At 50.0% G+C, this 12,048-nt stretch overlaps 3 protein-coding genes across 3 annotated transcripts; all 3 read right to left on the bottom strand.

Moving 5' to 3' along the window:
• Window positions 1–7,540: 7,540 nt before the first annotated feature.
• On the bottom strand, window positions 7,541–7,834 carry LY79DRAFT_549186 (uncharacterized protein). The gene has a single exon (XM_060557454.1). The coding sequence runs from the start codon at window positions 7,778–7,780 to the stop codon at window positions 7,583–7,585; it is 198 nt and encodes a 65-aa protein (XP_060415768.1). The 5' UTR covers window positions 7,781–7,834; the 3' UTR covers window positions 7,541–7,582.
• Window positions 7,822–8,947, bottom strand: LY79DRAFT_549184 (uncharacterized protein). Its single transcript, XM_060557453.1, has 2 exons — window positions 8,372–8,947; window positions 7,822–8,313 (listed from the first exon to the last, which is right to left on the bottom strand). Exons 1-2 carry the CDS (start codon window positions 8,634–8,636, stop codon window positions 7,985–7,987), a joined length of 594 nt encoding a protein of 197 aa, XP_060415767.1. The 5' UTR covers window positions 8,637–8,947; the 3' UTR covers window positions 7,822–7,984.
• Window positions 8,948–10,573: 1,626 nt separating this feature from the next.
• On the bottom strand, window positions 10,574–11,966 carry LY79DRAFT_133118 (uncharacterized protein). The gene is made up of 4 exons (XM_060550884.1): window positions 11,955–11,966; window positions 11,726–11,898; window positions 11,261–11,664; window positions 10,574–11,189 (listed from the first exon to the last, which is right to left on the bottom strand). The coding sequence occupies exons 2-4, from the start codon at window positions 11,777–11,779 to the stop codon at window positions 10,745–10,747; spliced, it is 903 nt and encodes a 300-aa protein (XP_060415766.1). The 5' UTR covers window positions 11,780–11,898; window positions 11,955–11,966; the 3' UTR covers window positions 10,574–10,744.
• Window positions 11,967–12,048: the final 82 nt, after the last annotated feature.

Raw genomic sequence — 12,048 nt, 5'->3', positions numbered from 1 at the left:
GGAGGTGAAAGACAATACTACTTGTTTATACGTTAGGTAGATCTCTAGATAATTTATAAGCACTTAAGATAATACTGTAGCTTGAAATACAGGATAATAGCAGGGTGTTAAGGTAAAGACTAAGGGAAAGCAGTTAGTCTATAGAAAGGCTACGTGTACCATCGACGGCTCTTTTCAAGGGGCATTTACAGCAAGTATTTCAAAATTCTACTAGGTACATAGAGAGTAGTACAAGCAGGTATTAACTAACTAGCTATCTTAGTTGTTTTCTACTTATCTATTAGAATACAAACCTAACCCTATATACATACTCTAATAGAAGCGAGCCAGAGTATCTAGTAGCGTGTCAAAGTCATCCTCTAGTGGGGGTGCCGCTTTTGTGACTCTGACATTGCCTAGCTGTGTGTTACGACCCAACAAGATACAGGCAATATCGCCCTACTAGGCAAAGACGCGTAGGCAGTATAACCTTTATAGGAACTACTAACATAAGGATAACTCCCTAAGAACAGATGAACTATAGACAACAGGTTATATAAAGATAAGATAGAGTAATCACTCTATAGGATCTGCTATGTAATTAGTAGTCTCTGCTAAGCGCTTAATAAGGTATAGAACAATCAAGACTAATAGGATTAAGGGATTATTAATAGAGAGAAGAATTAAAACTTTAGCCTACTGGCCCACTTGCTTTTAATTGCCTACGTTTTAACAGATACCTGTGCCCTTCTTGGCTGTGGTGCTTCTCGATCGCCTTTGGTTTGCTCCCGATCGCCCTTGATCCGCTCTTCTGCTGGACTCAACTTCAACCTCTCAAAGTCCTCGTCATCCCGATATTCCTTGATATAGACCTGCTCCGAATCTTCTGTAACTGGCCGACAGACGAGGTCGGTCCATGCTTTTGCCTTTTATCTTTATTTTTTTGAGTGCATCACGATAGCCTTGCGCGAATGACATATGTCGAGGCGAACGGCTGAGCTTGGAAGGTCTATTCTCACAATGGAGTTCCTCCTCGCTGAATCCTTCTTTCTTCCATGGTTCGGGATATTTTGGCAGCAGCCTTTGTCGAGATTGGAGTCAGGAAACTCATGTGACCGTTGCGGGCGTTCGACCAATGTGGATCAAAACAGATAGACCTTGCTCAGCCATGGATAGGTTCAAGGCTGCAGAGGAAAATGGATTCTTTCTGGGGGAGTTGGGGATTTCCGAATATCCTTTATCTGTATTTGCTCAATTGAAGCCCCGAGCCAAGCTATATTGGGCCCACATTCAACAAACTGAGCACAAAGCTTTGGGAAATACAGCACCGCAAGAAAGTAGAGCCAACCCCTCAGCCCACGTCATCATCCTCTGGGGATGGGAGACGGTTTCGAATCAGCTTTGCTGAGGTGCAGCGTATGAGGATCCGGAAGTTGCAATGTCAGATGGTAAGACATGTTGCCAAAATGCGCCTTGAAGGTAGCGAGTCGCCTGGTTTGGAGACAACACTTGAGCAGTACAGCATGTAGCCTTTTCTGATTTGGACGCATTTACGTATTGTTTTAATATTAGCTAGATTTAGACTGACTTGCCTTCTTTATAATAGTAAAAGCACTACAGGACCACAACTACATGGAGAGCCGCTTGAAGTCTACCCGAGATCTATTTCTTGCTACAGCAGAGTACGACGTAGATAACTACGTTCTTGTCTGCAATATCGATAGTGTTCTTGCTGGAGTCACAACAGAGCAAGTCGATTCTCTCAAGCCGCGGGATGTTGTCTCTAGAAAGTTAGGCAAGCCAATTATAGACACAGTACCAGCTCAAAAGTCTTCCAACAGCAACAAGAGTCACGTGATGCTTGTCTCACATAAACCAAGGCTAAACAAACCGGTTATTATGATAATGTTGTGTAAATCCCTTATGACTATGGGTCACACGGTGGGATCCTAGTTGCTTGATTGGTTGTTCTTTTTGCTGTAACAAGACTTTTGAGCCTGTACTGTATATGCAGCTGCTGGAGGCGCCTTCCTTATTGGTCCTATGTGGATCATGTTGCTAAAGGGGGGTCTCTACACATCACTTATCATAATTTACAACAACAGCTTTTGTGGCTGGCTTTGGCATACTAATGGCCTGCTTTCTCCATGAGGTGAAAGACGTATTAGCTAGTACAGCTGTATATGCTGCCGTACTAGTTGTAATTATAGGAACAAGTAATATATAGATAAGAGCTTAACTACTGATTACAACCAAAATAGTTACAATGCTAGCTAGGGTAGCTATAGAATATAGAACAGAGACCAATAATATAATCATATTATTACAAAAGCTTTTACTTTACAGTTATTACAGTTAGTAATCTAACAGCAGGGGTTTAACCCATAGTATAGCTAGGGTTAATACTTATTAGTAGCATTATTAGCTTATTAGTCTGTCGAGTCGTTCATTGCCGTCACCTCGGACTAATGTCACTTCAAGGACGACGACAACAACGACGACAACGACGACGACGACGACGACGACGGTACCACGGTCTTGGCGAGCGAGGCGGCGCTTCTCAATTTTAACTGCATTGTGCCGACAAGCTGCAGTGGAGCGAACCTCGAGCGAACCGCGAGAGGAACGGCCCGCGCACATGACCATGAGCCTAGAGGAACCCGCCCACCGCCTTCATTGATGGAGGGGGCTTTGTGGATCTGGGGTCCGGGAGTCACGATCTCGGAAGAAGGGGGCGCTTTGCCCCAGATGGCGCCATTATGAGGGTCCTTGGCGCGACTATCCCGGGAGTTTGCACAACTGCGGGTCTTGGACGGGGGCTCGGGATATGTCCTTCCACGGCATGATAACACGGGACTGCAACTTGCAACGTAATGTTGTCAAGATTTCCTGGCGTTTTGGGGAGACATTGTCGGTTTTTCCGAGCCCTTGCTTTGAGCGAACATCAGGATTCCCATTCGGTCATGGGCTTCCTGGTCTAGTGGGAACCAACGCATGCTTTTCGGCTATCAATCGGTCGAGAGTGACGTTATATAACGCCAGAACCTTGTGTTCCAACAGACACATCGCGACTCTGATGCCGTCCGCGCGGCGTTGTCGGCTCCCTGAAGGACATCGGGCCAGAATGGGCCCAGTGACAAGAGTTCGCTTGTCGTCGTTATCGCCCATCAGCCCTGCCTCGCCGGCGAGCGTCCCGTTCGGATCCCAGATGCTATTTCTGTACAGTCGAGGTCAGTCTTGGTCAGCCTTGACCTTGGGCCACTTTCCTGCGCCGGCTCGGACCAGGGGAAACGGGGTGTCGCCTTCAACAATTTGGAAAGATGAAGTCGATATTTCCGTCCAGGTTTCGATGACCGAGGCTTTGTTTCAATCGACTATCAGCTGAGAGAGCTGCGCGGATAGACTGATATTTGGCTGTATTGGAACTTTCAGCTGTCTCAAACTGGGCCGCTTCCCCATTTCGACACAACCGCAATCCTCACGGCTGATTGCCGGAAGAACAATCCTTCGACGCAGCACCGTATACTACCTGCATGGGGAGGAAGCATCTCTTTCGCCCTTTAAACAGGAAGAGGGCCGGCACACAGCGCGAAGCTGCCAGACTGGTTACGACCAAGACTCGAGAACCCTGATGGCCTTTGCCTGCATCGCTAAGACCCGGATCGGGCATGTCTCGAGGACCCGGATGGCCAACCTTGATGGCCCATCCTCACACACACCAAGAATCTCCCGCCATCGCCTTGTCGCCAACCATCGCTAGCAATGCTGCTACTGATGATGACCTTGGTCAAGATAGCCAGCGCATTCACAGCCCAAGTCAGGCGGCAGGACCCGGCATCGACGACGGGCGCACGGAGGTTGATAGACCGCCTTGATTGTGATTAGACAATTTCTTTTTTTTTTCTCTTGCCAGCGCTGCGTCTACCAGTCCCAGGTGGTCCCCCGAAGAACGGAGCTGCTGGGTGAGTGAGCACATATAAAGACGGCCGTCCTCTCCCTGGTCTGCCATTTCCTAACTCTTGACCTCTTTGCCATCTCCATCGTTCGGACACGACCGATGAGTTCGAGTTGACCGATCCGGGCATCGATGTTGACCGACCGACCGAAGGGTGTAGAAGAGAGGTTCGAGTTGCAGAGACTGAGAGGCGAGAGAAGAACCCGACACACACACACACACACACATATACATACACACAGTATGAGCCTGGCTCTGCTACTCGTCCCTCCCAGTGTCTGAGAGGATTCATCTCTTTCGGGAAGCGGCCCTCGGCTAGGCAGACTGCGAGAAACCCTGCCCCCACGGTAATGAATCACAATCTCTCTTCGTTATCTCTCTCTGTTCTCTCTCTCTCTCTCTCTCTCCTTTCTCTCGGTTCTCTCGGTTCTCGGTTCTCTCCTCTTACCTTCGGGCCAGCTAGGTACTGGTTGATTGGGCAAGCCGACTCCCACACGAGTTTATCGAGCGTCGCCGCCGGCCGTTCTCGATGATTGGACATCCGATGCCTCTTAGCTAACAGTATCTCTTCCTGTTTGTTCACAAAACGTCCCAGAGGGATTGACCGGGATTCTGACCGCCCGCAAGGTTCCTTGGAGCCGAGGCAGAGATGGGGGGCTCGCCTACAGTCTCAAACTAGTGAGACTCCACCTCTGCGTTGGCTTCGTCTTCTCAAAGAGCCTTGTTTTGTTTTTCAGTTGATTCTCAACTCTTGTTTCTTACTCCGTGACGGCGGATGGCAAGGCCATCCGGCGTGGTTCAATCATTTGACACGGTAAATCCTTCTGTTTGCTCATCATGTGTGTCTAAGCTTGCCCACCTTTTGGCCGATACTGCCTAGTAAGCAGACGGATCCCAGTTGGTCCAACTATTTATTAGTCCCGACTCTAGCCAATGCGGGATGGCTGGGGGCCGCATCACCTGGGAATCATAGGTGTGGGATGGCGCAAAGTCTGCTTTCGCGCGGGTGCCGCTGCCAGGAAGCATCATAAGCAGATTTTCCCTCAGTCGTACTACGTTACCCACGTTGTCACGCGGACGCCAACAGACACACGCCACACGCATCCAACCACGAGGGGAAGCGCCGCTGTCGGGTTTCCTCCATCTGGAGCAGTCCACTTGGGAGTCTTCCACTCACTCCCGAGGCTTGTCGACCACCAAAACCCAGCCCCCCCGCTCATTTGACAGCCCAGGATCCAGCCCGTCCCGAGTACAACCCCTCACGCCCATCTAGGACCGAATATCTGACCGACGATGGGGCGGCGCGACACCTATCGGACACTTGTCGTCCAGTCGCTATTGACGATCACTCCAAGCTCGTCCTCGACATGCCATTCACGCGACCACGGACTCTCATGCGAACTCCACCCTGTCCGCCGCCCTGCCGTAACGCCGTGAGTATGGGATATTCCTTACAGGTAAGATGTCTCATTAGCCCGCTCCTCCTGATCCAATCACGACAGCCCGGCTCCCCGTCGACGGGTGGGCCCAAGCCCGAACGTGGCATCCTGCCCATCCTTTCTATCCAACCGCTCTCCAAGCTTGTACCACCCACCACACAGCTCTGGAACCCGTGGATTTGGTTCCAAACTATTCCAAACCACGGTTGGTAACGGATCCCTATTTCCCACCTTCTTCGAGAGAACTAGCTGGCATGGATCAAAGCATTGGCGGGAAGTGTTAGCCTGATTGTGGCATCACACAACGAGCCATGTCAGACCTATCTCTCCACACCAACCAGGTCCCCCCTTCCTCCGCCGCACGGTATTCGTCGTCTGCTTGTGTGTGCGGCTGACCCTACCAAGATGAGCAATGCACGCTTCCTCTCCCGCCCGCGCCCGTTTTCCCTGTGATCGCGAATGAAATGGCGCTTCGCCGGATAGCTGCCTGATGGTCCAGCTGACTGATACGTGGGGGTGGTGAGGGGAGGGAGGGTTGGGTTAAATGCGTTGAACGACAGCTATATAAACCGTAGGATATCACAGATCGATTCGAGTCTTTTTGTTTACACCTTCTCTCTCTTCATCCGACTCATCAGCTTTCAAATCTCCATATCTTCACAAACAAACACTCAAGCACTTTTTCGCTTAACCCAACAAACTCTCAAAATGGCCCCCTGGTGAGTGCCGAAAACAAGCGTCGTCCCATACAGCTTTTTTCGCCCGTAGCTGTAGAGCGGACATCTTGGAAAGGTTCACCTCGAGACTAATCGTTTTGATTCTTTCCAAAAAATAGCTCTTGCTCCTCTTGCGGCTCCAGCTGCGCCGGCTCTTGCAGCTCCTGCTCTTGCGGCTCTTGCTCCGTATGTTGAATCTCCTCCCTCCGGAAGCTCAACTTCCTCCTCCGAGAACCCACTCCCCAAGACAGTTTAGCTGACTCTTTGCGCTTTTTTTTGTTTCTTTTTGCAGCACTAAATCCAACATGAAGGCTTCCCGCCCCGTTCGTACCTGACGACCCCGGAATAAAGAGGCTCGCTCGCCAAAGGACAAGAAAAGAAAGAAAAAGAAAACCCCAACAACTACGAGCTGTGTGCCCTCCAGTCGAGAGACAATTGGATCGTCGGTCTAATTTTCATTTTCCGGGTGGAAGAGTAGGGTTTGGAGGATATTCGAACCGGGTCGAGCGGGAAGCTCATGTAAGGGAAAGAAAGGACTGACCTTCTTTTGCTTGGTTTTCGCTCTCTCTTTCTCGTGGTTCTTTTGCGAGTAGTATTGGTCTTGTGTGTGTGTTTTCTCTTCGATAAGATATGATAGTGACGAAATCGAAATGCTTGATTCCCGGGATCTGCGCGAGAGTCTCGCAAAACATCCCTCTCCACTTCGATCGTGTCTCCGCTCTTGTGGTGACGAGTGGTTTAAACACCTTCCAGAGCACCTGTGCACACTTGATATGCGATACGTTACCCGCGTAGTGTGATGTGAGGGGGGGCTTTGGCTGTGAGTTGGATTGGAAGAAGCTAGAGAACGCCGGAGGAAGCCTTCCACCCCCCTCACCCCACCCGCCGAGACGAGGGAGGTTAATCCATGCGGGCGGAGAAGTGGGGGGATATCGGGAACATCAGCTGACTGGGTTTATCTTTCGGCCGATCTGCGTGCGTTGTCTTTTCTTGCATGGTGTGGGCTGTGAGCGGAAGGGAGAGATGGGTGTGACCGGGGTGTGCGGGGGGGGGAGGGGGGGGGGGCACGGGCGAAAAGTGCGGCGACATTAGATGACACGCAGTAGATCGAATAGATAGCTTAGAGTTGCTAGTTGGAGGATTAGCTTTTGTCCTTCTTCGAAACCAATCGCCGAGCGGTGCTGAGCTTTCCCGGTCTGCGCGCCGTCGGCGAGGACTAAACTTCCCCGGCTGAACTCCCGGCTAGAGGCTATCGCGGCTACACGTGCAGAGAATCAGAACGCACTGTACAATCCCGTTTGACGCGGAGGAAGATGCCGGTGTCGGACAGGGGTATCGGCTCGATAATTACTGTACACTATTCTTGGCTGCCAAGGCCGCCGCTTCGTCTTTTATGTCATCATCGGGGGATACTTGAAGAACGAGTCTTGTGATATTTTGTAGATTCATATGCCACAAGGTAGTATCTCCTCTGGGTCTTTGCTCTTGGTCATTCACTTCACCGATGGCCAGACGAAGACTACTTGTTGTTGTTTTCGGCCCGAGAGAGCTGCTGACTTTGATGTCAACCGACGTCGTATCTTTGGCGACCTGGTTCCTCTCGATGGACGACACGGCCCGCTTCGACCTGAAGTCTCCGGGAAAGGGAAAAATGAGCTAACACTGTTGTATAAAAGGGCCACTATCGGCATCAGGATGAACGGTCACCGGCGGCGGGTTTCCCCAGAAAATAGTCTTGGAATGTGCCTTTACCAGGCAAGCTTGTTTGTCTAAGAGAATACGAATCTGGTTCTCTAACTCCTTTTTATGTGTAACGCATCAGCAGGCCAGCAATGCGTTGGCGTCGCCTCCTTATCTCCCGATGGTGCTCAGCCATGCCGGTCTTTGGCAACAGACTAAGACCATTGGCAATATTTACTTATCGTAGTGCAGAGTTTGCAGTTCCAAGCCGTTGGGTCGTCGAGGCTGACGGCCTTGGGGTTACCCCCTGAAGGTTCTGCAGCTGGGCAGAACAACCTCGTGTCACCCGCGACACCCGGCGTGCCGCATACAGCCCATGGATAATTCTTTGTGCATTGAGTACCATCGCCAACGCACAAGTTTACATAGTAGCCTTGAGGTGAGCGGCTCTCTCCCTCCTCACACTTATCAGTCGCAACCGTGTATTTAGAATCTGGTCCGAACTGTGTGATATTGGTGAACGCCACATTGTGAGACTCGTAACCTAGTTGTGTCACAGGTCAGTTGTGGTCTAATCTTGTAAGCTGCACCTGTATACATACCATTGCCGTTAAGTTTATTGCAATATTGGTTTACCAATACCGTGTTGAAAGTGCTCCCAGATGATTTATTCAAGTCGTCAACCACCTGTTTAACGGATGGATCAAAAAAGAAGGTGTAGCTAGAGTGTTCAGGGTCGGAACTAAGGGGTACATTGCTAAGGCCGCCGCAATCGTTGTCGCGAGGGAGAAGTTGACGACCTGCTACTGCTGCAAGCGAACCGGTGGCGAGGTAAGCTAAAGCTACAGAGATTGCAGAGCGATGCATGGTTTCTTGATGTGATTACTCGAGGTGTAAACGAATGGCAGGTTGCAAACGAATGGCAGGTTGTAAACGAATGGCAGATTGAGATTGAGAGATGTGGAAGATGAGTGAGATCCAGACGACGCTCGAGGGATTTGGACAAGATTTATAATAATCCAGACCTGTTTAGAATGATCGCAAAATTGCGCTTAATAGGTGAGATATTTCTACATAGTATGTGTATCATTGAAATTATAAAGTAAGCATGGTCGGTAATCTCCGTATAGTCGTATAATATACTAAGGTTTCTAACCACATAGTTACAAGCATTTCCCAGGGGATTATACATAGTACAGTCAGTGGTTCAAAGTTAGGCCACAGTTTGACTCTGTGTGTCCGTATACTGGGGCTGTGCATCTGAGATCCATGTATAGCTGACTCGCGGCCCTTGTCATTCCCAGTTTGAGTTGCCAAGCCCTGCGCCGATCCACGCCCTTTCCTCGGCAGGGAAAATACCCGCACTCGGGCTGTTCGACCACGCGGCGAGGACGGGCGAGGTCAACGACGGAACGGAAGAAGACCTTGTGCAGGTGCCGATTGGGCGGGAGACGGGCAGGGAGGGGGGAGGGTGACGCGACCGCGATTTCGCACTGGTGCTGGGCTGTCTCGGGATTATCCGGCAATCTACTCGACTTGTCAACGTACGTCCGACACGCCAGCTCGCGCCTCCCCTCCCAGGGATCGTCGGCCCGCAATGGTTGATGGATGGACAGGAACTTTTGTTCTTCATTCGTTGAAGCATGCAGTGATGGACTTCTGTTCTTCATTCGTTAAAGCATGCAGTGATGGTGGGATACCCCTGGCAAGCCTTGGGCTTTTCATTGGAGGGAGAGGCGTGAAAATGGCCAATGATGCGATTGCTGTGATGGTACGGGCACGGTTCGATTCATCCGTTGATTCCTCCTTTACGGTTGATTGCTGATGGCGCCATCTGCCACCGGTGCCGTGAGTTCTGACGGATAAGCACATGCGTCCAGTGTAGCAAACGTGGCCCCGTGTCGTCGCGCGGGGAGGCCGACGGGATGCAGTCCTGCTTGTGGCCTGGCTGTGTGTCTGGGTCGAAACTTGAATGTGCAACCAAGTCCGACGTTTTGCAAGCTTCATCACGTAGGACATTGTGGTCTTTCTATTTTCTGGCGTGTGTGTGTGTGTGTGTGTACAGCAGACTGCTCTTACCGTTATTAAGTGTCAGCAACATGTATCGATACGCATGCAGTTCGCGGTGTATGACGAAGCGAATTGTGTCCGGGGGTGGAACATCAGGGCTCGTGGTTATTTATCAACACGCCGGTTACACTTCTCGAAAGCTTAGCAGTGTATTCGTCTTTGGCGTGCCCAAAGCGACACGTATGCTTGTGCGAGGCCAACATCTCCCATCTCGACCGCACTGTTTGAATTTACCGCGTTAACACCGATGGCAGCACAATGTCAATTGATACCGGCCCATGAAGCCGTGGAAAGAGGGATGGGCTCACCACTTACTTCCATGTCGACCACACTCTAATCTTCAGTGATCACCGTTCATTATACCAGATTCGAAGTCATATAGTACGAAGAATACCCAGACCTACAGGAGGCTGAACTGTTTCTATTAACAAGTAGGCTAGCTTCACATGTTCGAGAACGTCAAGTGCGACACGGGAAATCATGTCCACTCTTGACTTCGTCCTCTGCTTCATAATCATCTTTATGACAGCTGGGAAACTATAGGCGGGTTTGACGAAGAACATAACTAGGAGCGTGGCTGCTTTTGACACTAGGAATGTAGGCTTAGCTGCCCATTGCCTCCATCAAGCGAAAGATGGTATGGGCTGGGAAAGCGTATGGAACGATTTCAGAATTATCTTATTTGCCTTCCTTTGATTTTCTTTTCTTTCTTATACACCACCTCTCACCTATCAACCACTGCGGCAATCGATAGAAGCACGACTAGTCAACGGCAACACGTAGAGGCCACTACCTCGCTTTTGCAGTAAGCCCTCATAGTCTGCTAGAATACTTCTCGTAAAAACAAACAAGGACTTTCTTTATTGGCTATTTTGCCGCCGTAAGAAATTCTGTCCAACTGCTTCCTAATCCAAAGACATCACCTGGGTGCTGCTGGGGTACTGTCCCTTGCTTTCAGACTCCACAAAGGGGCTTATCAGCCTCCTCTTGTACCCGCTTGCGTCGAATAGTCGCCCCGTGTGTCTCAGTCCGGCCTCGTCTACCTCATCCTCTGTAACCACGCGGTTTGCTTGGACATTGCCATATTCCAGGGTGATTCTGTTCATTTCCCTTACGTCCGGAGGCTGCTGCGTGCTCTCGACGTTGACCTCGTGCGTGACAACGATGACCAGGGTTTGCCAAGTTTTAGTGACCACGGGCCAGAATACTGGGATCGATGCCAAAGCTAGTGATAGTCGGTTTTCCGTCTCTCCCAGGAGTATTATGGGTGGGAAGATCCACATTGGATCTGCGCCTTTGTCCGATGTCGCCTTGTTGGCCACGATACGCCATGCAGCGATTAAATTGATTCTGAACGTTGAATCGTCAGTCAATCGGCGAAGCAACACGCTGGAAAACTGAGGCTTTTTGGATTCTCATACAGTATTCCAATGAAAAATAAACCAAACAGCCCTTTCCTTGTTCGGCTGATGGTCTTCTTGCTGAATAGTAGGGGTATAGGCACTATGAGGATCAATAGGTCCAGTGCCATGTTCGTTCCATTGGATGCGACAACGACGTTATAAATCTCTACAGGGTTAGTGGAACCGTATCCGTAGCAGCTTGATTCTGACCCTAGTGTGTAGAAGTGGTATGGCGGAAAGCAAGGAAACCACGCCATGAAAGTAAAGCCAATGCCCCACGCCAAAACAACAACCATCAAGAGCTTGGATATAATTTTCAGGCTTGGCATGCGATCTTTAAATACTCTTAGGTATTGTAAAATCATTGAAAGTTTTGTTAGGGCATTGGACATGGAAAATGACGCATTAGAAATATAGAATAGCTGCATGGCATGAGCTATATGTTTTTTAAATCGTTGCGGTTAAGGGAGCAGTCAACCTTACCAAGAAGAATTTCTCTCTATCTCTATCAGGCACGTCTTTCATTCTGTGGCCCATGCCGTAGTTGGTAGCTAGCTCTCTGTTACTACCGCGTGTCCACAGAAATGTCAAAAAACAGGTATACTGAGGGTATAGTTACTCCAACAAAGTCCAATCGCGCTCGTAGAGCCGGTCAACTGTAGCATCAAGTCAGCGTTTATAAACCATGGGATGTCGCGGGTAGGGGTCCTACTAGCGCAATCACGATCACGAAGTCGTCCCAACCGGGCTTTCGTACAATACACACTCTCGTATATATTCGCAGACCAACGGAAATCCAGGCCAAG

This window comes from Colletotrichum navitas (genome assembly GCF_030913465.1).
Source record: "Colletotrichum navitas strain CBS 125086 chromosome Unknown LY79scaffold_19, whole genome shotgun sequence".
NCBI classification, from domain to species: Eukaryota; Fungi; Ascomycota; class Sordariomycetes; order Glomerellales; family Glomerellaceae; genus Colletotrichum; species Colletotrichum navitas.
This window is presented reverse-complemented; position numbering and strand designations above follow the sequence as displayed.